This window comes from Rhipicephalus sanguineus, chromosome 7 (genome assembly GCF_013339695.2).
Source record: "Rhipicephalus sanguineus isolate Rsan-2018 chromosome 7, BIME_Rsan_1.4, whole genome shotgun sequence".
Taxonomy (NCBI): domain Eukaryota; kingdom Metazoa; phylum Arthropoda; class Arachnida; order Ixodida; family Ixodidae; genus Rhipicephalus; species Rhipicephalus sanguineus.
Window position 1 is genome coordinate 166,905,207 of NC_051182.1, and position 27,179 is coordinate 166,932,385.

The following is a 27,179-nucleotide window of genomic DNA, read 5'->3' on the forward strand; positions in this document are numbered from 1 at the left end:
TCGGATTCCGATAGGACGTTTCGGTCTTTAGAGGGACACTGAAGTGAAACGATGAATCGGTTAAGCCTGATAAATTGTACTCTAAGCACTCTAATGTCGTTGATTTCACCATCACTGGTTTCAATCAAGGTCAAAGTTTCATTTTTGAATTTTACGCCGAAATCATCACGCGTGACGTCACGGATTTCAAATTGCACTTTCCGTATTTCGGCGACACTGGCTCAACGAAACTTCCTGAAACGGCATATTACGTCTATGGCCCCCCCAGAGGACAATGTACTTCATTTTCACTGATTAGGAACTAGGACCTAGCAGAGGCCGCCAAAATATATGACGTCACAGTTTGGTGCTGGAACTGAAAGGTGGCGTCGTCACGCGCATTTTCTTATCGCGCGTCTTCTCGCGGCAAGCGTGGCGATTTTGAAATTATGATAGTAATTTACTAATATGAGGAAAATTCTTTTTCTTGTTAGTGTACCTTTATTGCATAACCACTAAGGATTTCACCTCCAAGTCGTCTTAGCCATGGTGTACCAGACCCTCGGAATTTTTTTTGATATATCATATGGGCAGCCTCCACAAAAACATCTCCAGAATGTGTGCATATTCTGGCTCGACCAAAGTAGGAAACGCAACCAACAAGAGGTTCCCATTGCCGTGCAGTAGTCCTTTATTTGTTCAGAACACGGCCATAGCTTTTACAACATAAAATAATATATAAACTACAATGAAGTTGAGCCAGGCAAAAATTGTGTGACCTTATACAGTTGTACACAAGGACTAGCAGTACAAAAAGTTCATACAAAATATTTGCTAATTGGTCTCCTTGTTGAAACAGGCAAGAGTATTGATGCAGCAACCACAACTGCATTACATGACCCTGACGTGATCCAGTATGTATATTGTGGTCCTGTTAAAAGTGGAAGACTCGTGAACGTGGCAAATACCGAAGTGAAAAACGCAGCATCTATCTTTGTCCACGTAACTATACAAAGTAATGTCCATCGCATATACCTCCTTGAGGAAGCCCTTACTGCACACTCAGTAAGTTTCAAGGCTCTGGATGTGCTACTACAAAAAGCATGCACCATGTCACGTTACATTTGAAACAACCCAAACTCTCATCAGTGAACATGTCTATTGAAAAGGTCACTGACACATAATAATGCTGTTGAACTTCGATGTTAATGGAGTTTTCGAAGTTGCATAAGCATTACCCCCCCGCTTTGAACACATGGCACTTCATACCTGACAAGTATGAAAGTTGGAAATACTGATACTATACTTGTTACTAAAGTTGCTATCGAGATGCCAGGCTTGGCAATGACACTGTTATGACATCATGACATAGCAAAATTCACAGACTTCATGCGACACTAAAATTTCATGCATTACACGTAAGCACATCAGTAGGGGACAACTAATAAAAAATTTCTTCGGCAATACCGTTGCAGAAAGTAAGCCTAACGTTCCAACTGCTTTCTAACCACTTAGTAGTTAGCTCAATTTGCTTTGTTCTCGAACTTTACAAATGCTATCATAGAGCAGAGGCAACATGAAAAAAAAAAAAAAAAAAGAATGTACAGTCAGACCTCCGGTATAGCGAATACAAATATAACAAAGCAATTGATGAATAAGCTTGCCGTTAATACAGAGTTATGAATATGTTTATCACAAAGTTTCGGATATAACGATGATATTTTTGTGTCTGACAATACTAACAGAATACATGCGTATGTGGGCAATTGTAGAACTACTCAGATGCAGTGTTTCATTTCCAGGTTCACCTACATTTGTAATAATAATAATATCTGGGGTTTAACGTCCCAAAACCAAGATATGATTATGAGAGACGCCCACCTACATTTGTAGGAGTGGCTTAATTCACGCTATGAAATGTGCACTTGAGTCTTTTTTGAATTGGAATTAAGGCTTGCTCTAATGCATGCATGCTTTGTGGCATCCATTGTCGTGTATCTATTGATTATAGCTGGCCTGTAGCACTATAAAGCAGCGGCCAGCTTACAGCAATAGGCTACTACATTCTAAAAAAAATGCTTACAAAGCAGTTACATGTTACAATTCCCTGTGATTGCACACATAAGCTTTAGGATTAGTTATTCACGTTTGAATTTATGGTCACAGTACAAACACAAGCTTCCTCTGTGAACCATTTGATCACATGCATCGTTTAGCAACAGCGCTGAAAGTTTCAGGCACTCAAACTAAATTGTTCAGATGTTTGCCAGAAGAGTTTTCTCTATGTCAAATCATAAACCCTTTGGCAAATGTTCTAAGAAAGCCAACTGGTTGACTGAAGACTCACAGAAATGAAAAATGTCAAATGATAATCTAAGATTGAGCTGCCAACTACAAATGCCTTGTGTGAAGACATCATAAAAATGCCATGCATAACAAAAGACCCAGTTTAACACTGGTATCCCTACAAATAAGCGCAGACTTCAAAATGAAAACGAATGGCTATGACAGCTAGCATAGAAACTAGCTGCAAGTTGAAGGGTAAAAAAAATCGACACAAGAGAGTGAAACTGAACATACACAATTTGATTCCACAATGCATTGGATTACCCAGGCGGACCACCATATTACAGCTAGTCACTTGTACAAACAAGATGAATGTTGTCGGCTGAGAGCAGGAGCGAAGGAAGTCTGCCAAGTCTGCCCGTCGCCCTGTTCCCTACAGCACTTACAAGGGTTCCTTGTTCAGGGTCTTTTGGATGGAGGTGCGCAGGTTTTCCTGAAGGAACATTTTCAAATTCTTGCGATTGATCATTGTGCCCAGGTTGCCTATTTGCGAGGCCACCCAGCTCACCACGGGAACACTGGGAACCTTGACCCAGATCTGACTGAGTTCAGTGACCTTGAGCGACTTGATGGAAGCCTTTGCGTTAGTAGAATTAAGGGGTGCCTGTAGAAAGACGTCCACGGTGGCACGATCGGCATGCGCAATGAACTGGCCGGTGACTCCGGGAATCGGCGTGAAGTTCCACCTGGATGTGCATTAAAGGAGAGACTTTATCAGAAGGCCCAGAGTGATGAATGACAGGCACACTTGGAAGGCCTTCCGGTCAATGACCTTCAAAACACCACAACTCTATAGACTCGAAGGAAGTGCTGTGCTGATACACGGAAGATTGGAAAAGGCCGTTGAGTGGTTCACTTGTTTCTCACAAAAATTATGTGGTGCTGCAGATGCTTATTTTTGTCTTTATGTTACAAAACTTTAAATAATAATAAGGCCACTTAAAAACAAAAAAAATATATTTTATGTTTTTTGAAACAATGACACCACAATGAACCCAAGCACATCACTGTTGTCGAGACTATGTGTAGTTCACAAATTTCAAGTGGCAAAAGTACTTTATCAAATAATAACACTCATGTATACCATTTCTTAGAGCATTTGGTTTGGTTTTTCTTTCTAATCATGAGTAGTTTCTATCAATCACTCCATTATAAGCATAGCGTGACAAAGACACGAAGAAACACAAAGCCGCAACATGCTGTTCTCTTCAAACATTGGCCTTGGCAGAATGAAAAGGTCAGCTTTTTTTTTTTGTGAGCTTAGACCACAATGTTTGTGTTTTTTAGATGCTTTAGAAATCACCCTTAGGGGTTATTTTGAAGCTGGGGTCATCTGTGTCCACTTTGTCCAGTACTTGTGATGTGGGTTTCTATTTCTTGACTTTTATCTCAGTTCTGCTGTGCATTCAGTGCAGAAAAAAAAGTCTTCATTGTACTGTGCAATGAGGGCACTAAGTTTTCCTGGGGCATCTGAAGTGCCCGGTTTCAGACGACCTGCGGATTGCCTAGCAGGAATTGCCCTATTCCTCACCTGTATCGGACATGCGGCTGCACCAAACCAATCAGCATGCTGAGGTTGGCATAGCCATTTCCGCAAACCAACTGGGGTGGATGGCGCATTTCGAAGTTGCTGAGGCCCCACAGCACGCCATCGTACAGTCGAAGAGGAGCGATGTCAGTGGGCAACGGGAACGGCTCGTCATCGCGCAGCCGGTTACGAATCCGCTCCACAAGCCGGTCGAGTCGAGCGTGCTGGTCGATGTTGTTGTCGCAGAGTGAGGCAATTTCATGCTTCACGCGGTGGCGAGTTGCAAGGGCTGCCACACCTGATCGCAAGGAACGAGTAAGGATTAGTGGAGTTTTGCAGAGGAGATAATACCCCTGTCACATGTAATGTCATTCGCAGCAAATGTGATTAGGTGTTAATGCCATCTTTGTTGCTGCTGCACAGGCATAGCAAATGACATTCACCATTCGCCCATTGAATGCGTTTTCCCCGAACTCATGCAAGCGCGACATGTGTAGCCTCGACGAGAGGGGCTCGGTAAAAAAATCACGAAGTCCATAACTTGAAGCAAAATGCAATCTGTGTGAAGTTTAGTATTAACGGTATACATAGCTTGCATTGACGTCAGTGGCCGCCATCTTTGCTAGCCAACTGGTTGAGACGCAGGGTGAACTCTTGGAATGCGCGGAGCAAGAAACAGTGACATCAGATTAGTTCCGGTGCCCCCTCAAATCCCATGTGTTCCCCTTGGCACAGCTGGCGAACAGAAGAAAGCGGGGAATGCACAAAAGAATGCGTGACTCTAATGACATAAAAAAGTCATGGTGGCCGCTGTGTTTGTGAACCAGTGCAAAGAACCTGTCTGTGACGTCACATGCAAGCTATGTATTGTTAACATTTCAATAACTTTTTGATGTACATCACAATAGTTGAAGCATTTTGTGCAACTACATTCTTGTTCCCAGACTGACTTGACACCTCCTGTCAGGTACTTTTACAAATGCCTGCCTGTTGTTTCTTCCTTTTCAATTTCTGCAAGCTGTTTTAGTGAAGTGGTGCCGTGGTAGTAAAGTCAGAATTTCGCACGCGATATCTATCTGCCAGCCATGAAAGCAAATTCTGCGGTTTCATCAGCGGAAAATAACAAGAAGCGAACTGGACAGATGACAAACAACAACATCAATTTCGAACACCATTTTGTATACCCGTGTAGACAAGAACGCAAGACCGCCATGACATTTATTACGAATGTCAGTTACTGCAAATAATATTACACGTGCTATGTGACATGCGTACAAGTCCAAGAAAAACAAAAAAAATGAACTTTTTGCTTTGGAGAAAGGTTCAACAGCCTCGAAGAAGCAAATGTGTTGAGTTGAGAGAATACACTAGTCTGCAAAACAAACCAGTGCCTCAGTCATAAGAGATTAATGTGTTATCTTAGAGTGACAGAAAGCTGAGCTAGTTGGTAAGGATTCCAGATAAAAGAAGGAAAGGCATGTAAACATGGACACAAGAAAAGAGGACAAGTTGAGACAACACAAACACCCAGCTATCAACTGAAGGGCGCACTGCCGGCAGAAAAAAGAAAAGTAAACATAAAACTTATCTTAACATAAACACAAAACTTAAAACAAACTTATCTGGGCATGTTCATGTCTGGCCATGCGCAGATAAGTTTTAAGATAAGTTGAAATTATTTTGCCAATATTAGCTTTTGTTATGCACCCTGCTTTGTCTTTGGTCTGCAGTATGTTGTAAATAAAAACAAAAAAATATGCTAAAACATTTCTTAGGTAACCCATTATAGCTAAGAGAAGGCAATGACAATCAAGGGAGACGGGTGCATGAATGATTGCTATCGCAGAATTTTGAAGAACTCCCAAGTGTCAAACTAACAGTTGGCCTACCACTATGATGACTGTGGCTGCACGCCACAATTCTACTGACAATTGTCAGCATCCCCTGCCCTGGAGGCAGATGTAAAGCCATTCCTCTTTGGTAACCGTAGCATACCGCAGTTACTTAAAACGTGCTTTACATGCACGTCAAACTACAAAGCCACTGACGTCTTGTGTGAAGGTAGCTTCACGCAGTTTTTACATAGTAAGTGAAAACGCAAAGCGGAATAAGCGCCGACCTGCGTGCAGTTCACAAATCGTAAAAAACCTCGCACACTAGCTGAAAAACTGCTTCGGTTGGGGAATCACATTGACTGAATGAATTCTCGGAACCACAAGGAAACAAAGGGCTTCCAAGGTAGGCAAGTTTGCGTCCGTAACAGCTTCATGCACGACAGCTTTCGATTAAAAGAGCCACAAGAAAGTTGAGGACTTACCGGCAACGGCGCAAGTGGCCAGGAGGAGGACCGCCAGGATTTTCATAGCTGTCATAAGAGTGCTGTGCCGACCTCGATGGCCCTGAAACCTGTCGCTGTTGACGAGAGGCGAAGGTCTCCAGGCGTCAAGTGTTGACCGAGTTAGCTGCCGCAGCTGGCTCGTCCGGTCACGCGAGTGGGGGAAAAAAACGCACGATTCAGTCAGATATGCAGGCCGCGAAAAAAAGAGAAGAGGACACAGAAAGAGTGACTGGCACGCGGAACTCCCGTTTAGTCAACGAAACCCGATGCCGGCCAGCGGAAAGAAATTTTAAAAGAAAAGAGCCAGACCTGATTACGAACGTTGTCAGCGACTCCTCGCAATCCGTCGCTCTTCGTGGAGCGAATCTCGTCGAATGTCATAGGCGCCAATTTCCTCCTCTCATGGCACGCACAAAAGTGGCCGCGCTAGCTTCGCCACCTCGAATGTCCCGTCCTGCGAAGGACTTCGGAGAACTGCCCGAGAACAGCTGTCGCAAACAAAACTTTGGGGGGAGGTTTATTTTGCCGACCACCGGCAAAACGAGTTAGCCGAGGAACGACGCGCGCAAACCATTGGTTCAATTTGTCACGTGAAGAACGATACGTCACTGACCGTTTCCGGCAACTCGCTGACCCCGCTGTCGCGGCTGGATTATCCGAATCCGGATTATCCTTCTCCCATGTGGCCGACCGTCGAGTTGACGACCGTGCCGACAGGTGACACGCGTGAAATAGACACCCTCAAGTCTTTCATGCTAAACATTCCTGGCATTCTTACTGTCTTAGTTGTGTGTTCTTACAATGTCGCCCTCGTGGTCAGCCCACTGAGCACTTTACTGCGAATCATACAAAAGATGTAAATGCGTAGAACCAGAGTCACTTAATTTTGTAGTTGCTGTTGAACACTCGCCTCTGCAACAGGTGCGATGGGGGAAAGCGAAGCTGTAGCCGTATTTGCCAACCCGGCCCGGAAAGTATTCTCAGCTCGAAGGACATCGGCGAAAATTAGTAGTCAATTACCGGCCGAAATTGCCGATGACCCCGAAATCGCGGACGCCCTCCGCTGTTTGCCGTCGAACTACAACTTCGAAGTTCCGAAAACGATATGGAGAATCCGCCAGCTAGGAGCTCGCACGGTCGCGCTGCAGTTTCCCGAGGGTTTGTTGATATTCGCGCTTCCCATCGCCGACATACTGGAGAGGTTCACAGGCTGCGAAGTCGTAATCCTCGGTGACGTGACGTACGGTGCCTGTTGCGTGGACGACTACACTGCCCGCGCTCTGGGCTGCGAGCTCATGGTTCACTACGGCCACAGCTGTCTCGTACCCGTGGACCAAATGAGCGGCTTGAAGATGCTGTACGTGTTTGTGGACATCAAGATCGACGTGTTGCATCTCGTGGAGAGTGTCAAGCGTAATTGGAACACCGACACTCGTCTGGCGTTCGTGAGCACGATTCAGTTCGTGTCCACCATTCAGTCTGTCGCTGCCGAACTGAGGAGTGACGGCTACGACGCCAGGACGCCGCAGGTTCGACCCCTGAGTCCCGGTGAGATCCTGGGCTGCACCGCACCCAACGTCGGCGATGCTCAAGTAGCCATCTACGTCGGAGATGGCAGGTTTCACATGGAGGCTCTCATGATCGCAAACCCCGGTGTCAAGATGTACAGGCAAGCATCCTTTCATTACACGAGTTTCCAGTTCTAGTGGTCTAGTGGTTATGGTGCTCGACAGCAGGCCCGAAGGTCGCGGGATCGAATCCCGGCCGCGTTTTGATGGAGGCGAAACACTAGAGGCCCGTGTACATAGACGTAGGTGCACGTCAAACAACACCACGTGATCGAAATTTCCGGAGCCCTCCACTACGGCGTCCCTCGTAATCGTGTCGTTTTGGGACGTAAAACCCAACACTTATTAGTTTCCAATTATATCGCGAACGTTTGAGAGGAAGGAGTCGGGCTAAACCTCGTTATAACGAAGTAGCAGCTAAACAGTAAGGGTTCATTCGTCATGGAGGTACACAAAAGCTACAACGAGCTAATTTTGCGGTTATGGTGAGAGAGAAGTGAAGAAAATATCGGGATGTTAACCAAGGGCATTCCCGGTTGACTACACTACACTTAGAGAAAGGAAAAGTGGAAGGATGAATTAGGAAAAAAAGAAAAAAAGAGAAAGCTTTAAAAAATAATGATGAGAAGGCAGTTAATGTGTACACACAAAATACACACTAGCAGTCTACAAGTGTTTGTAAGTCCGATATCTTTAGAAAGTGCTAGACTTTTCTACTTTGTGCATGCAAGAATGTGTAGTTTAAGGTGTTAGGACCTTCTTAAATATTGGTTGTAAAGTTCTTTATTTAATATAAGATGGGAGATGATTGCAAAATGCTTATGTTGAAATAAATTGATGAAATCTGATTCAGCGATTTCACTCCACAGGTACAATCCTTACGACAAAACGCTGACAGAGGAAGGGTACGACCATGCCACCATGCTAAGGGTCCGTCGGCAAGCCGTCGAGAAGGCGGCCACGGCCGGTACCTTTGGCGTCATCCTCGGTACCCTCGGCCGTCAGGGGAACCCAAAGGTTGCCGACGGTTTGAAGGAGACCCTGCTGGCTACGGGATGCCCGCCAAGGAAAGTCGTTTGCGTCTTGCTCTCAGAGATATTTCCCAAAAAGCTGGAACTCTTCGAGGGCGTGGACGCCTGGGTGCAGACGTCGTGTCCCCGCCTGTCGATCGACTGGGGTCTCGCTTTTGCCAAGCCTGTGCTGACACCTTACGAGGCCAACGTGGCCGTGAGAACTACCACTTGGAGGGAAAGCTATCCCATGGACTTTTATGCCAAGGATAGCCTGGGACCATGGACACCTAACCACAAACCATCTGTGCGAAAATGTGACGAAAAGTGCCAGTGCAAACCTACCACATCGTGACAGCGTTAGTGAAAAGCTGCTGACTACTACATTGTATGCCATGTGGTCTCGCCAAACTTGATTTGGTGCTCTTCATATCAGAGCTGGGTATGTGAGGATGGTGACTAATATGGCTGCTTTGTGTAAATTATGTGCTACAGTCGAACCCGCATATATCGAACCTACGCAAAACGAATTATTGTGTATATTGAACAGTTGTATAATCCCATTGAAATACTTTTTATAACATATTTTATGTATAGAATTACCTATATACCGGACTTTTTTTTTATCTCCTTCAGTTTCAGTATATCCAGGTTTGAATGTATAATAGGAGTAAATGAAATTTGTGATTTATCGACACAAGTGAAACAGTAACCCAGACAGAGGCTTGCTATGAGAAAAAATAATGAAGTCGAATGTTTCATTTTTTTTAGTTTTGCATTGTAACCCCACCACCTGATTGTGACTGTGATGTGATGGATTTTTTGTTTTTCTCGCATTTCAGCCACATTGACGAAAATTTTGTGTAATTTGCAACATTAGGCCTCTGTGACCATTAGAACACAATGTAATCCATTTTTACTGGTAAAATAATTATGTAAGTCCTAGTAGATGGCATTGGAATCCACCATGTCACAGCTAATTGGTGCAGGAATCTCAAGGTGGTGGTGCCTTTCGTATTTTCTTTTTGCAGCTTTTCTCACTTAGCACACACCCTCTCACAGCTTTTGGTATTGTTAAGCATAGGCGTGTGCAGGGTTCCCCATCAGGGGGGCGAAGGTTCATCACAGTGCCCCCCCCCCCTACTAAGTCAATGTAAGAGGCCGATTTTGCCCCCCCTCCTAGGTGACTAGGGGGGGGGGCAACCCCCGTGCACACACCTATGTTGTTAAGGAGTAATTTAGTAATACGAGAAGACGTCAATATGGACCTCAACCTCTCCACAGCAAAACAGTTAGAACAGAAGACGTCTTTTTTTATAAGTATGTAAATCGTTTGCTGTTCTTAGGTCAACAACAGCAATGAAGGTCTAGCTCAAATTGGTGTTCTGATAGACAAGTAATATTGTGCAGATAGGCTCTGTGGCATTTGTGATCAACTGTGACGGCCAGTCTTAATTATTCCTTCTCCCTCTTAATCGCCATGGTAGATTAGCACGTAAGGTGTAGTGCTGCTAAGCTCAAGGGTGCGGGTTCGATTCCCAGCCATGGGGGCCACTTTTCGATGGGGGAGAAATGCAAAGAACACCCACGTGCTTCGATTTAGGTGCATGTTAAAAAGCCTAAGACTGGTCGAAATTAATCCGGAGTCGTTCACTACGGTGTGTCTCATAATCAAATTGTGGTTTTGGAATGTACAACGCGAGTTGGACACTCCTAATGAAACTTTTAAAGAGTGTGCTGGGGCTTTCAGAAAATTTATTACTGTTACTACCGTAGTTGAACGTTGAAATTACCGAGTGTGGATGTGATGAAGTAAATGTAAAGAGTACAAATATATTCTGCCTGCGTAAGTGCATATGCTTGAATGAAGCATATTGGATTTAATGTAGTGTCAGACGCAACCTCGTTATAATGGAATTTGACCACAGGTCGCCCCAGAGAGCTGTACGGGCTTAGCATCTCCGATGGTCAAGGGGGCCGGGGGTATGTATGTGAATAAGCTTAGTCTTTTTTATTAGGTGTTATTATTTGTACAACCATCTGTCACTTTGAATGGTACACTCAGAAATTGTGTATTCTTGACATAACATAAATGCAAGCCTGTGACCCAGCTAGGCCAAGTTTATGTGTGTCTACAAGAAAGGGGAGGTTTCTTTTTCTTTTTTTTTTTCATTTGAAGGGTTGCGGTATAAATGTCTTAGCAAATGTAAACTTGTGTTCCAGTTCCATTTTCAGAACCTCTGAGAGAGCTTAAAGGCAAAACTTGGCACGCCAGTGCCACGTGCAATGTCAATGCTGTATAAAATGACTGCTGTTTTTTAAAAAGGCTGTAATAGTATATGCTTTCATTCTGCGATGTTGTGACCGATATGTGGGACAAACAGAAGTGTTCTCTGAATGATCGATAGTTGCGACATCTGTTGGTTTACAGGTATGCATGGTGGTGGCTGCAAAGCAGTTTGACAATGCACTTTTTCTTTTCACATGCGGACCAGCTCAGAGTTGCAGAAATGGCTAGAGGGTATCGTTAAATGTGCAAGTGTGCAACCTATCACCTTGTCGAACAAGGAATTTTTCTATCTCGGTGTCACACATGCTGGCTGCAGATCAGAAACTGGTGTTGGCGAGTACTTGTATCAAATTATCAAATCACGCGGTGGTCCTTGTTAATTGGCTATTTTGTTCCTTTCATGCGATTTTGTGTGGCTTATGCACAATGCTGTTGATTCATTAATTGTTGTGCATCAGAAGTAAACATCTGGTTGAAAGTTAACACTTATCTTTGTTGTTTCCCTTGTGTTTGTTTTTGCGCTACCAAGACAAATCATGGTCACACGTTAGTATGTACAGCTAAGAGTGTGTGCCAAATGAGCAAACCAGCACACTGAAAATAAAATCCTTTAGGTAGAAGTAATGAAAACTGGGCGGGTTAGTTGGAATTCATTATGAGACGATTTCAGCGCTTCTTTGTCTACTTCCTTTCGCCTTTGTCTGCTCTGCACACGCTGAAATCATCCCGTAATGAATCCCTTTGGGTAGGTCCAGCCATCACAAGCATCGTTTTCCACTGCTTGTCATGGCATGGAAACCCATTGCTGCGGCATGATCGAGACAAAATCGACACAACACTGCTTTGAAAAATACGCTGAATGCTTTATTTCGGGTGTACTTCGCTTCTAACATGTCAGGAAAAACACACCTCGCTTTCAACACAGATGACGCACTCAGTTCACAATTTTTTTCGCGCTATGATCACACTGTTCTTTTTTATTTATTTTTTTTCGTAAATAACAAAGAAGCAAAATGACTTGGTAAAGCAAGCTAAGTACACAGGTAAAAATACATAGTAGAGATTTATAGAAAGCAAAGACTAACCTGCAACAAGCAGACACAAGCAAAAAGGACCCTACGTCTATCTTGTCAAGTTCGGCAATTACAGCAGAGATGATTAAAGGAAATCCCAAAGCTAAATGCAGGTTAGTATTGGAAGCGTGTCTGAGCAAACTGCAACAGAGCAATAGTAATGTCACATTGGCTCATTAGTGGCGCTTGTAAAGGTGGGCAACAACAGCTCATTAGACTTCTATGCTCGCATTCGCAGTAACACTGTACAAAACGTCCTACGTATGTGTTACAAGTTTAGCAGTCATCAACATGCAAGACGAATTGACATCGCCCATACTTTCTGCCCACAGACCGGTCAAATAGCAAAAAATGTCAGCATGATGCAAACAACAAAGGAAGTAATAACAGTGGCAAATATTCAATCACTGGAACACAAGAACCGTGCACATTTTGACTGCTCTCCGTTGGATGTCATTCAGCTGAGAAGCAGCAAGTTCCTTATTCTGTGCATCGCAGTTCAATTCAGCCTTCTGTGCCTGTCTGCAAATGTGGACATTGCTTAAGTAGTTCCACTGGGGGGAACACACGCCCTCTTTCCGTCTGCATGATTGCCCGATACACTGTCGTCAAACGCATCTCACACCCTCTGGTGAAATATTTGGAGGAAGCACCGAGAAACACACCACAACTTCCGGTGCTGCACATACTCGTGGGCAGGAATCTACAAACAACAAGGGATATGTACTGGCACAGCTCTACACTCAAAGGCTTTCTAAGTTTCACATGCATGGACGTAGCTCGAGATGCCTGGAAGCTTGTGGTTTTTGGCTGCCTGCCTCAACAATAGCACCAGTGGAAGACTTACATAATGAAGCACACTCAACATGCAGATGGGGGGCAACAATGCATGCTTTGAAGTGTTCAGTATGAACAAGGGGAAGCACAGGCGCAGAGTTTTAAATTTGCCGATGGGGCATTTGGCATATGGTAGGATAATGGAAGAAACAAACCGAAGTCTCTACTGCAAGGGGGCGGCTTAAGCTACTGTAGGAACGAGCTAGCTAGCTAGCACACACAAAGCTTTGTAGGGCACAGAAATACTTCACACTTCATTTCACCACACAATGACACAGCACTTCAATGACTAATCGAGACACATGCTGCATGTTGCCTGTACAATGACGGAGAGTGCCATTGCTACGTACAAGCAAACTCTAGGTTTTCTGTCTGTCAGCCATCACAGCAGCTGAACTATCAAGAAAAGCACCCAGATATGGTATCAAAGCGCATCCACTTCCGCGCGGAATTCGGAGTGCAAACGATCCAGCGGTTTATCCGGAAGAACACCCAACGCGGAACTCTGGGCGTTCGTTTCATCAGATAAGCTGCTTGATAAAAACGAGCAGGTGCGAAGTCTGGTATGAAATATTCTCGCAGGTGCGGGATCGGGCACTAAAATGTGCACGCACGCATAAAGATGGGAAAAAAGCCTTCTAATAACCACCGGAACAGGAGGAACCATGTAGCCACCCAGTGCAGCTAATAGAAACCCTGTATTCGCGGCATTGTTCCAGGATCTGAAGAATAACTCTTTCATTTTATTAACAGATCTCTTGTGGCAATCTTTTTTTGCTTACCCTGCCTGGTATCGTTTGCAGTGTTCATAAACGAGGAAAAGTGAAATTGCAAAGGGAAGGGAGTTTATAAAAAAGCAGGATTATGATCCCTTCTAATATATTGCCTGTCAAGGAAGTGCAAAGACTGCACACTGTCAGGACTTATGCAGTTTGCGGAATTATTCCTTGTGTTAGGCCACAAGGCAAAAAACACATTGATTTACCTACCTTTGCTTGTTTATATACACATGCCTTTGTCCTTTAAATCACTTCGTACCCAGTAATCGTACATAATGACAAATCAGATAGAGTTCGAAAGCCCTCAATCAACAATGAAGAAAGAGTTTTATCAATGCAGCTTACAGTTCATGTCAGATAACAGCTGCAGGTATATTCAGCGCTCTACTGGATGACATGCATGAAATTTTGGGCTTTGTCATGAACTTTCACACTGTGCCAAGTGAAGAGGCTGTGCTTGCAACTACTATAATTTTTCAGATCTTCAGTGTTTAATACTGATAAATTCACACACTTCTCAGCAACGACAATGTATTACTGCTTCTGCTAGGCAATAAAACATGCTACAAGAGGAGCTGTTGGTGCAAAGAGCTCTGCACTACTCCCAACAAACACATTCTAGGAGCATTCTGATAACCTCAACATCTGCCATGATGACGTGCTACTGTGCCATCCATGGGCAACCAGTACTGAAACTGTGCTAAGTGCAGTGCTGTAATACAGAGTGCAGCAGGCCGAGGAACATGTTTCTAGTTGGGCACACTGCAACTGCACCATTATGGCCAGCATCTGACTTAAGTGGGCATTTTGGAACGCATATGCCTATGGACAAAGGCGTTGCCAGTTGCAATGGGGGGGGGGGGGGGGGCTTGCATTGCCAGGGGTGTTGTTACCCCCCCCAGACAGTTTCCTGACTACGTTACAGCCCATGCACAGGGAATGCCTTGATGTGTTGTACGTCTGCTAACGTTGAAAATGACAGATGGTGTTGTCATATTTCAGCTGCGTATTCAAACTGCCATAGCACCCCCTGGCCAACACTGGTACCCTATCCATAATGAAGAAGTATCCGAAACATGTGCTCCAGATAATGACTTAATGACTGCAAATGCTACTGGCAATCACTGTATCTCTGTGTGCACTGGTGTTCCTCATCTCATCTGCCTTGTCTGTGGTGAAACCGTAACGCTAACTACACAAAATACGGATGCTGCTTAATGTTATTACAAAGAGGAGTGCTTTAGCACTCATTACGTTACTGTAAAATGACATGGCAGCTCATGAAAGGGATGCGCTTACTAGCAACTCAGTATGTTACTATTAACACATATACTCGCTCACACAACAGGGTTATGCACATGCTATATTGTGCGACACGAACAGAAAAGGCTTTAGCATGCCGCTGCCATAGCACCACATAAGGGGCAGAGAATTCAATCTCTGCGATGGCAACAGTGTGCAGTGCGCACAAACGAAAAGCAAATGGCAGCACAGTGCGTGGTCGAAGGTACGGTTTGTGCCAGTCATTGTCGGAAACAGTCACGTGTATCTGGTTTGACTGCTAGAAGCCAAAAAGAGGATGCATCCTCCTCCGGTCTTCCTTTGTGCTGCCATGGTGCAGCGCTTTCACAGGTCACTACTGATATCAGCAACATCTAACCTAACCATTTTTAACCTAACTATTCCAGTGAGGTGTGTGCGTGCTTAGTGCTTTTTCAGCTGTCCTGTTACTAAACCTGTGCGAGTTCCTCTGTCGGGATACTAGACATGCACTAAGAGCTAGTACAAGAACCAGTCAAACCCGGTTACTATAACGAAGTCGTGTCTTACATGAAAACGGCTTCATTATAACCGATAATTAGTTATAAACTGCAATTTGCAACACTGTAACAATGGCAAGGCTATCCTTTACTTATATCCAGTGTTCATTATATCGAGGCTTGATTGCGCCGCTAAGACCAGGAGTGCCACCATGCACATGTTTGTATAAATGTAAGATGTGCTAGCGGAAGCTGCGAAGCTTTACCTCAGACTTCCCGACAAGAAATTGAAGGTCTGCTCGGTGAGGGAAGCATACGAGGTGACATTCTCAGATCCCTTTATGGCCAAGTGACATATTAAACATCCTTAGCAACAATTTCCATAAAGGGAGACACTGAATTCATCTAGACAGCTAAAATTATTTGCCTAAGAACCTCACAGCCAGGGGTAGATGGAGAAGGGGTACCATTCTTATACAGTTTAAACTGCGCATAATGACTGGAATAGTATAAACCAGCGTGGCTCACTGATCTATGCTGCCATGAAAGAAATCGCGCAAATGTAGTTCGAACGAAAGCAAGGGGTTCGTTTCTTGGTTAGACAAAACCTAACGAAGGTTGCAATGCAGTTTAACTCTCAGAAAGACATTTGCGTTCTCTTATGAGTGGGTTCTCACACTAATAGCCATCCTCTGCCACAAACGCTTTGCTCAGCATTAGTATTATACGTGACAACATTTCAAAGTATAAATCTATCATTTACAAAGCCATACTGACACAAAACTGTTTTCTCACTGTTTTTGCTTTATAGCAGAGTTAATTCAACTCAGTGATGAATTTGACCCAGACCAAGATGGAATTAACAGCACAAAATTACTGTGAGTAAAATAACATCTTGTCTGACATATCGGTCCCATTACAGCGATTTGTTACGTCCATGTGTGCGCCTGTGTCATTTTTTCTGTGCTTTCTTTTTTTTTGCTTTCAAAATTTCATTCGTTAACGTGCAGCAGAGTACATATAGTGTTTTTAGGGCAGAGCTTTTCATGCAGTAGCTCATTTTTCTGCCTCTTTGCTGTAAAATGCAATGAGGAACCTAGAATGTGCTTGCAATACGTATTTTCTAGTTTGTAATTTACAATGCACTCATTTCAGGATCACTTTTTAAGTTGCGTTTGTTCTTTTTCATAAAACACTCTAAACACATACAGTATAACTTTGAACTCTGAAGAGCGTATACTATGCAGAATGTCGTTACAAGATGAAAAAAAGAAAAAAAATGTAAAAAGCAATAAAGCAGTAACTGAATGCCAAGATAACAGCAAGCCCACCTAATGCACAGTTCGGCTGTGCTCAAGCACAGCCAAACTTGCGATCAAACTATTTCTTCATTGGCCTGGTCTTGAATCTCATCGCTGTCCATTAAAAGGAACCGTCACATCATAATGGTTTCAACAAAATACTACCAGCACTACAAATAATTTTTGAGAAAGACACAAGTGTTTAAAGCCACACTGCCACTTGACAGCACAGCTTTACACAAGTGCTGGTGCATTAACAACATACAAATCGTGTACAATGCAAGCTCTCCCACAAAAGCACCAGTTATACAAAGGTGACGCTTGACTAAGCAAATCTCATATGCCAGTGTTGCCTGACTGAAGCAAGTTCACAGAATTTTAAGGTCGTTACACTATATTATGAGCAACACATGAACCTTTAAGCCAGTTTACATAACTCTTGTCACAGAAAGGGCTTGAATTAGAGCTACGTTCTTATCAAGCACTACGTTTTAGTTGTATATTTCATGCAGTAGCTTCGAAAGTTTGGACACGTGTCTGAGGTAAAGCTTCCGCCTCTTGGGTGGCTGCCATATTGCGCACGATATTCGCTAAGCAGGATGTTTACAGCACGGCATATAAAATACTTTGATAGACAACGACATTGCCATGGCATCTCTGCTGTGGACAATGCAAACCTTGGAAAGATAAATCCTGTTACCCCATCACATCCATAAAGTGGAAAAAAATATTTGGCCCTGTCTCTTTTTGTTTTTGTTTTTTTAACTCTGTTCTTGGAATGTGCTTCGCAAGACCCTAACAACACCTTTCACAAACAACAGTACCGAAGCACGGTCAAGGCATGGGCCAAGTGATGGTGATAGTGCTGAAATCATCCAGCTGGCAATGTTGACGTCAACGTCATCAAACGCAGCTCACTGCGTTGTGCTGTTTTTTCTTACGGGCCGCTGCCGTAATTTCCGAGCACTGTTTCACTCAGGCCGTAAAACCATGTCTCGACGAGGATTACGCTTAAAAATGGAGGTCACCGATTTAATGAAATGTAATTACAGGTACGTTAGACAAGACGGGCCAGGACGAAATATCACGAATACGGGTAAAATACGACTACGGCACGAGTGCGTGCCACGTCTAGCGTGACTCGTACAAATCTAGAGGCTCTGCTCGGGGAAAGACTCTAATAAAATGGACACGCTAGAAAAATAGGGCGGGTCACTCCTACAGGCCTGTGTGCTTAACGGTACGGGGTTTATCGTACTGCCTAGGGCGGGACCAACGTGAAATAATTCATGCCCTCGATTCACCTAAAACAGCACCAGGCATGTCGCGTACACAAACTACGCACTGGCTGCCGTAGTCGTTCGAAGACGACATCGGCACCTTCCCTCGTACAAGGGGCAAAATGTTCTTGGGCGTGACCGACTGTCACCTCCCCTTAGACTGTGCCAGGACTTGCAGGAGCAGATGGTCCCGACATCACTGGCATCACCTGGACGGGCACGAGCTCTGCGCGGAGGAGTGGTCGCTCGACGAGTTGCACGTGTTGCCGCTGTGCGAAGACTGCAGGCTGGATACGGAACCCCTGCGGAGGGGGTGAGACAGGCGGAAATGCGTGACCCACGGCTGTGCTGGCACACTACGACTTAGAGTGTCGAGAAAAAAGGTAGCAAACAACATGGCCAGCAAGTCGAACATAGATAACTACAAGGTGATGAATGGCACGAACATCACGTGATCATATACAGTAGACTCTCAGTAAACGGTGTGGAAATTCAGGCGTCTGCACTAGTTGCTCGACGCCATTTTCCCTTGAAGAATTCTCGCACCGCTCTCATCCCAACCGGACGGGTGGCAGCTGCTCATAAATCGCCGTCACTTCGCTGCCACCCCGCCCCTCATAGGTTTAACACGGTGTCACATTGGCCTAATTTTGGCAGGATTCGGGCCTTGTACGCGCTCGCCCGAGAAGCGGGGGCGCAAGACGGGGTTTGGGGAGACCACTTCGGGACCTCGGAGGGTGCGTATGCGTTTTGGCCACTCCGGCCAGCAGCGATCCTTTGTTCTTTGTTCTTCGTCGCCGGCCGGCAGTTACGTCGTCTCGTCGGGCCCCCGGCTTCGGTGGGCTCGCGCGCCCTTCCGCAGTCTCAAAGTCCTGAGGCAGCGCCTCGCGATCGTGCACCATGTATTTCTCTCACTGTTCCTATGTCTGTTCTGTTTCTTCTGCTCTGGGGTGCGAGATCGCGGGAGCGCTGGCCGAAGGGTAGGTCGGCTCCCCAAATTTGTTTCTTTGGTTTGTTTGTTTTATAGGTGTGCCATTCGCGGCCACTAATTTATATACTATGTAACTTGTGTTAGCTAATTAGTGTCCTGTACTGAATAATTATGTTACGTACGATTGGTTGTATCGGACTATTGAACTCATTGCACTAAAATTCCGGTAATAAATAAACCACTAATTTGGGAGAGTGTCCCCGCCTAGGGTCTCCCTCGCTGCGCGTGAAGGGCTTGCCGTCCCTTCACGGTGGTCGACCAAAGTTTTCGTGCACAGCAGTGCGAAGTGTACATGACGCGAGACAACGAGGATGTGCACCCTGCATGCAGCTCGCAGTGCTTGCACCCACAGTGGTGTTCGGAGCGTACGGCCAAGAGTAGTGGTGTCACGCCGTACTCTTGGGGGTCGGGTAAAGGCCGAGTAACGACAACGGCCAAAAGAAGCAAACAAACCAAAAACACCCCCGCCCCAATGGAAATCTCTTAACGAATTCATTCTAAAAGACAGGGTGCGCAAATACGGACACAAGAAGAAGTCAAGACACCACAGCGTTTGTGCTGTCTTGACTTCTTTTTTGTGTCCGTATTGGCGCACCCTGTCTTTCAGAATGAATACTTATCAACTGCTCAGCACTCTGTTATTCCAATCTTAAATGAATGTGCCTGGCTCAAACGGAACAACTTCCTCTAACAGGATCAATTTGTACTTGAATTCTGCACCCCTTTTCATCTCTCAGAAAACAGAACTCCTGTTAACCGAAACACCTTTTCCTGGTCCCTTGAGGTTCCGTTTAACGAGAGTCTACTGTATCTGAAATAAAATTTGCAAGTGATTCAATGTCAAGCTGAGATTTCACTCGCAAATGTTCAACATACCATAACTTTTGTAGGTCTAGAACATCCACTCTTGTTTTACTAGCATACAGTTGTCATTCCAGATTACGTGATATGGTGATTTTACCGTGTAACTTTTAGGGAAAATTTTGCTCTCAAAAAGGAGCACGAAATGTTTGATAGAAGAACTACATATTGTACTAGAAAAATAATTAATACTAGAAAAAATATCAATAAAGAATTTACAGAGGGGGGTTTCTTCTCAACGCTAGTGTCTGTGAGCTACTAGTGCTTATAAAGCACGATTAAGAAGCACATGTAAGTCAGAGAGGGTTACTCTAGAAAACAGGCACCTACTGTTATTGAGCCTTCACAAGCTGCGGCACGGTGGCCTTTCAATTTGTTGCTCCGCCACATGAGGATACATGAGGGTACCTTTGACGTGATAGCAGAGCGAACTTGAAGTTACAGAAAGATGCACAAGGACAAGCGCTCCTCTATGTCCTCACTTCAAGTTGCTTTCACGTTAAGATGCAATAACTACTAATGATCCAAATGTGTCACTTTAAAAACCGTTTGAGTCACAGAAAAGAACAACGAGGAGGGCTCCACTCACTCGTAGTGAATGGAGCCCTCCAGTGAAACTCGCCCCGCAACACGTCTAATCACGTTGTAGTCCTGTGACTGAGGACTTCATAGTAGTACATCACCTTGGCCTTGTGTGGGTGCCAGAGGAAACTCGAACGGTGGTGCTGGGTCCCTCCCAGGTGTCGCCACTGGAGGATGTACGTGCCCGATGCATTGGTCACGTGGGAAGCCCCTGCACAACGTCACAGCCGTTAGGTCATTCCTGCTCATACCTACCTGGGATTACATTAATTTTTTGGAAGCTGTGACAATTGATGCCTTTTCTCTTTCTTTCAATTCCAGCCAGGAAAACGTACATTTAAGAAGAATACTACAGCTTACCATGGGCAGGATCACCAAGTGCGTAAGCGTTCTCTCAGCTGAACATGGAGCTCACCGCAAAAGTCCATCGTGCGATTAAGATGCCAAAGCCTCCTAAATGAGCAAAGCACTTGCTACGCACAATCTTGCATTCGGAAATTGAAATTTCAACCTATGCCAGGCTTCCAGCAGTGTAGCAGACAACAAAACAGCCTCCCTTCGTTTGATGCGATGCCAATGCTGCTACATCTACATATTAGAAGCTGCAGCACAATCAAGGAAGCTAAACCTTTGACAATTTCACACAGACATTTGTCATCATAAAGTAACCCTCACCATGCACACTCTCGCCATCGTGGCACGTGAGGCATGGCTCGACAGTCCTTGTAGTCCACTCCGGCCACCCAGCCTTTTGGCACCACAGACGGCGTGGTGTCGAGCGTCAACATGGTCAGCGCAGAGGAGAAGGGGTGCACCCGACGGTCTCCTCGTCGGCGTCAGTGTCGCCCTCCGCAGATTCGGCAGAGGTCGTCTTGGGCGGGGGAAGCTCACGAGTCGTGTGCAACACGGTGAACGACACGTCTTCCTTCATTATGTCGAAGTCCCAACAAATGACACTGCCTTGATCCGCCACGTTTATCACCACCTGAACGAGATTTTTTTGCACAGTCAGCGAGGGAGACACGAGAGCATTAACACGGTGCTCGTGCAACGGCAAGTGACAATAGTTGTTTCATGTTCTTGACATAGTGAAGAACACAGTAACAGCTATAGCTGGCAGCTGGACATCTTTGCAAGAGTTCTGAGGTTCATGCTCAGGTGGCTATTCCTTATTATCATGATGGAACATGTTGGTATTGAGTAACGAGACAAACTAATAGTAAGTCTGCTTTTATCAATTTGTTTTGTCCAAGCTCAACATGTTCATTATGAAACATATCACACACCAAGGCAGACCTCTAACATACAGAAAACCCAATAAGAATGGTTCAGAGCAACAAGAACTGCTTAAAAGGGTTTAGACACAGTCGGTAAGGATTCATCATAAAACAAGGTAAGGTGTGCAAACACAGACAGTGGGGAAAGGAACAAGACAACACAAATACCATTTGTGTTGTCTTGTTCTCTTCTCTACTGTTTTTGTGTTTGCACACCTTACCTTCATTTATGATCAATTAGAGGGCTTGCCAACTGTGGCCATAAATATGTAAGAAAGATACCGCACCACACTTAAACTAGCACCAAGCAGTGCCTACGCAAGGATTCCTCACAGATTTGGGAGAGCAAGCACTCCACAATGTTCTATTACAATATGCAACTTAAAAATAATATCTGGAGTTTTACATGCTAAAACCACGATATGATTATGAGGCATGCCGTGAAAAAGGCTCTGGAAACTTCGACCATCTGGTGTTCTTTAACGTGCACTTAAATCTAAGTATACGGGCATCTAGCATTTCACCTCCATCGAAATGCGACAGCGCGGCGCCATAGAATCCGTGACCGGGTGAAGCAGCCAAGCACTGTAAACTACTGTACCACTGCAGCAATCATATACTATGCAATTAACTCTGACACTCGTGAAAAAAGTGAAATAAAGGAACAAATGCTCGCAATGAGTAAAAGAAAGACACATACCTCGTGAACCTGTCCTCGTGCCAGGCTGACCGAGTGGTACATGGTGTCAATCAAAGAGGTGCATGCCATCAGCCTTCTCTCGTTCGTAGCCTCCTCCGACAGTAGAACGTCTTCGGAGAGCCCTCCGTCAGGGATCGATGTCTGCACACAAGGCAGGTCATTTGTTATGCAGCAGAGGCCGATTCTTCACTGTGCTTTAAGAGAGTTTTTGCCAATACTACGTTACGGTTTATGATGTTTCCCTGCCTCTTATGCTCCGAACTCTAGTCCTGTTTTAATTTTCAGTAGGTTCATGTGTAACTAGCTTCACATTCTTACATTTCACTTCCTGGCTGTTACATCCAAAGATGACCAGTTGAGGTTGGCAGTTGAGAGCCTTGTCGGCTTCCGTGGGTTATTTTGTTGCGCTAAATGTTACTATGGGTCCTACCTATTGTTCAGAACAGTAACAAGTACATATTTTTGTCGTCACCAATCATGCAAGTGTAGTCGTTGCATAAAAGCAAGGCAAATTGGGGCCTCGTCGATGTTGTTACCGTTCCCTCACTGACAAGGGCCACCCAGGAAGTCAGGCAGGTAAGATGGGTCAACGAACTCAGCCAGCCCCGGAGGAGCGGTGGGTCCGGTGTCGGCGAAGAAGGTGAACTTGGAGCGCGTGTTGTCGTTGATGAAGGTTCCCACCAGGGCCCAGAGGATTGGGAACACCCGCGGAGCTCGCACCACCAGGCAGCGGCCCATGGTCTCCGGTAGTTGGACTCCACCATCTCAATGATGTGGAGCAGGGCTCGCATGCCGGGACGCCACAGGTGGCGCATGTTGAGTCCCTCGAGGTCGAGCAAGCAGGTCCAGGCGCTTATGGGCTTGCCCGCCTTGTGGGTGGCCTCCTCCGTGCGCTTGAGGCCTTCCTCGCAGAGGTGGAGCGTGAGTTTAACCAGACCCTGCTCGCCGATGGACTTGATGAAGCCCTTCATGTCAACCTATGTGCAAAGAAGCAGGCAATCCAAACTTTAACGATAGAGCATGACAGTACAGAACTAACGTTAATTAAATATGGAAACAGAAGCTGGACGTTTTGGGGTTAACCCAAAATTTCAAGATACACCCGCTGCTACAAACCGAAACTGAAGCATAAAATCCAGTTTTATGGTGCTTAGGAAACATTGAAGAGAGTTTTCCAATCTCGCTGCTTCTGGTTCCCACCACCAGAGCGCTGCTACATCAGTTTGGAATATGGCAGCCTCCAGCACTGTATGTGATGGTGTTTCACCTTGATCATTCTACTCCAGAAAAGGTAAACATGACATATATTTTCCCAAATTCATTGTGAAGTCTTTTTTTCTCGCACCTTTCCTGATCATGAGGCATAATTTTTAGGGATGTGCAGTAGCCCCAGACTACAGCAGTGCGGCAACCTCGCACGTATCATATTCGACACAGTGGGCGTTACTTACGCGCACCTTTTCTTTTGTGTCCCAAGAGCCAATAAATTAGGTCTCATTTTTTCTACAGCCATTTCTGTAGGTGGGCTTTGTGGGGTTAAAGGCAACACTTTGCAAGGGTTGCAGCTGCTTCCCACTTTTTGCAGGACATGAGTTCAGCAGAGAGGCATAGACAAAACAAAAAGAGAAGTTATAGAGGCCCCTTTATATCATTTTTAAAGGTGATAAGTGCATCAGCATGGCATTCTTGTGCATTCAATAAAAAGAAACGATGTACTTAAACGGCTCTCTCTGGCAGAGTTGATCATGTGTAAATATTGCTGACTTTCGGGTCATAGCTATTACATTCACCAGGAAGGCAGTACACACATAAATGTGTGTTCTATTGTCTAATAAAATCAGCTGGTAGTTGGCGCCCATGTTGTTGGAAGTGTTCAAATCCAGCCTTGCACCCTTAGGCCTTACAAAACACCCTTACAAAATCTTACACCTTTGCAAAACCCTTACACCGCTACAAAACACTCTTACACCCCTTTCAAAACCTTACACCTTAACACCTGTGCAATACCTTCACACCCTAACAAAACAATCTTATACCCCTTGCAAAACCTTGCACCCTTACAAAACACTCTTACACCATCACACCTTTGCAAAACCCTCATACTCCTTATAAAGCACTCTTACAACCGTTATAAACCTTACACCCTAAAAACACCTTCACACTCCTTACAAAACCTTACACCAATACAACTTTCCAAAGCCCTTACGAAACGAAGAGGAAGAGTTGGAGGACGCACCTGCCCCAGGCGGAGGATGTACATGGGGCGGCCGTCCTTGTCGTGATGATGCCAGCCGCCCGGGAAATACTCGCGCACCACAGTTGGGAGGTCGTAGGTGCTGAGGATGCGGTCCACCTGGTACTTCTTGCGCCACACCAGGGACTGGCAGAGCATCTCGCGAGCTTTCTCCAGGTTGAAGTCCTGAGCCTGAAGGAATCTCACCAGCATCTGGTCGCTTGGCACCTGGAACACAAAACCACAACAATGTGAGCACCAACCCCGCAAGCAGAAATCTGCACTGCAGAATGCAGATATCGAAAGCATTATGAAAATAAACAACAAATTTCTATTACATGAATGCATTTTCATTTTCTTGATGAATGTATAAATCCAGAACTTATTTTCCATAGATTAGTGTAAAAGCCACAATTTTCACCATTTGCGACTTCTTTCACAATGTGACAGTGCACCAACCAAGTAAGAATGAAAGCAAGAGACGTTTGCTGCAAATGCTGAAGCCTTGGTCGCCAACAACACGACTGTGGATGGTGACCATGCCTTTCTGAAGGCCCGCGGCCGTTTCAGTTGTCTGCTAACACAATTTTGGTTCCTTTGCATCACACATTTGCGGCGCTTCACACTCGCTGCACTCTGAGGATCGTCCGAATTAAGCGGGCTGCGTCCAAATGTAACCAAATTAATGAGAGCTTGATGCCATTAAACAATGCATATGCTTTCTCGGATCAGAGAACACATCGGCATTCTTCGATTTTCCTAATTTGCGAGGTCCGGAGCTTTTACTGTATCTGAAAAATCAGCGTTGCTGGCTCGTGCATACAGAGAGAGGAGAGAGCAGGTACGAAACTTGTCGAAACATTGGCTCCAGTGACACTTCCTGTTCAATGATTTCTCACTGCTTCAAGACTCCATCTTCATTTGAACTTCTGTCTTGTTTGTGTTATGCGTAGTGACTCAGAATAACCACCCTTCTTTGTGAACACTTGGGACTACTAACTCAACTTTACCGCTGTAGCTGCATTTCAGAATGTGCAAGAAGCATCAAATGCTGTCCCCCCCCCCCCATTTTTCAATACAGGTAAAGAAAGGCAACACATGCATTTTGACTCAAACACTTACATCAGAGCCAGCATTACCTTTAGCAGCCAGATTTGTAGCAACACAACGTGGTTACTTCGAGCAACCATGCACACCAGCCGTTATGCTAAAAGTTTTGATGTCACATTTCAATATATGAGCACTGTACGTAACATAATGGTGCGCAACATTTGCATCGTTTTTCATTTGCCATTGTTATATTTGCTCGTTGCTTTATGGAAAAACCTCCTGCGTTGTTCAAGAGGTACTGGTGGGCTAATTGGGTGCACATGATCCATAAAACAGCAGCACCAATTTAAGACAAGAACAAACAAAGTCACATACAACATATAAGTGCCTGTCATGTGCGGGACTTTGTTCGCCCTTTCTTAAGTTTTCATCGTGCAATCAATTTTTTTACAATTACATATTTTGTAATGTGTGGTGTGATGGCTGCCCGACTCACTGCTACAATGCAATGCAGGGGGGGGGGTGAGCTGCCTCATTGCAGCTTTTATCTTAGCTTTCATTGACCGCAAATGGCTGGAAACGAATAGAAAAAGAAACAAAGGTACAATTAGTGGACTGACAGTTTCGTGAATGCAGTATGCGCCAGCTCTGTTCTTCCGTGTTTGTAATGTGCCCCCTCCTGATGTCTACATTCAGAATGCATCAAACTTCAGCTGCGCACCAGCACCGTAGTTTTGTTTGAAATGAACGATGCATACTTTTCCTTGGTGCGCTTCAGTGATCCACTTCTTGAGCATGACCAGACAGGATTCCTGGTATGGAGTGAGCGAACCCAAGCACCGTTCAATGTATTCGGACTCCAGCTTGAAGTTTGCATCTGGAAAGAAAGAAGGAAACACGAGATTGATTGATTGAGCCATACAGCGGCGTAAATCCAGAAAAATCACAAGAGGGGACACACATCTTGAGTGAAAATATCTATACACATAGAGTGAAAATATCTCTACAACAATTGTGCACAGAGTAACTGCTGTACTGGCAAAGCATATCCTGCGTGCCTTCTGAGAAAGCAACATTTACTAAAGCAATGCACCAAACACGATGTGGGATAAACATGTGCTGTGTCAGTCTGACCTTGTGCAGCGAGGGAATCAGAGGCTCCCGACGGCGAAGTGACCTTCTCGCCGAGTGACTTTTTGCGTATGCTTTCGCGCAGGACAGGAGCCTTGACATCGCCGCTGCCTTCAGTGCCGGGCTTGTCTTCGAATGGAGGAATGTACGTGATGTTCTCCTTCAAGAGCTCATTGATGTAGTACTCAATGATCTCTTTTCCCTGCACATAACCAAAGAAACAGCATTACTGTTTGAGGTATTGTGGATCGGGAAACTATACCAG

The 27,179-nt window shown here is 45.0% G+C and overlaps 4 protein-coding genes across 14 annotated transcripts in view; 2 read left to right on the top strand and 2 right to left on the bottom strand.

Moving 5' to 3' along the window:
• Window positions 1-27,179, bottom strand: part of LOC119400502 (uncharacterized) — a 257,402-nt gene that overhangs the window by 187,766 nt on the left and 42,457 nt on the right. The gene's annotated exons all lie outside the window — the stretch shown is intronic.
• The window catches only part of LOC119400509 (N-alpha-acetyltransferase 60), a 217,220-nt gene that overhangs the window by 126,028 nt on the left and 64,013 nt on the right, over window positions 1-27,179 (top strand). The window lies entirely within an intron of this gene.
• LOC119400508 (uncharacterized) lies at window positions 653-6,704 on the bottom strand. Of its 3 annotated transcripts, none has more exons than XR_007417055.1 (5): window positions 6,501-6,704; window positions 6,171-6,324; window positions 3,857-4,151; window positions 1,889-3,011; window positions 653-1,811 (listed from the first exon to the last, which is right to left on the bottom strand). XR_007417055.1 is itself a non-coding variant. In XM_049418097.1 (4 exons), the coding sequence occupies exons 1-4, from the start codon at window positions 6,570-6,572 to the stop codon at window positions 2,708-2,710; spliced, it is 825 nt and encodes a 274-aa protein (XP_049274054.1). In that variant the 5' UTR covers window positions 6,573-6,704; the 3' UTR covers window positions 653-2,707. The 3 variants fall into 3 exon arrangements, 1 of the variants encoding a protein (XP_049274054.1); XR_007417054.1 differs by having other exon boundaries at window positions 653-1,787; window positions 1,861-3,011; XM_049418097.1 differs by having other exon boundaries at window positions 653-3,011.
• Window positions 6,828-9,254, top strand: LOC119400505 (2-(3-amino-3-carboxypropyl)histidine synthase subunit 1). The gene is made up of 2 exons (XM_037667565.2): window positions 6,828-7,860; window positions 8,629-9,254. Exons 1-2 carry the CDS (start codon window positions 7,118-7,120, stop codon window positions 9,122-9,124), a joined length of 1,239 nt encoding a protein of 412 aa, XP_037523493.1. The 5' UTR covers window positions 6,828-7,117; the 3' UTR covers window positions 9,125-9,254.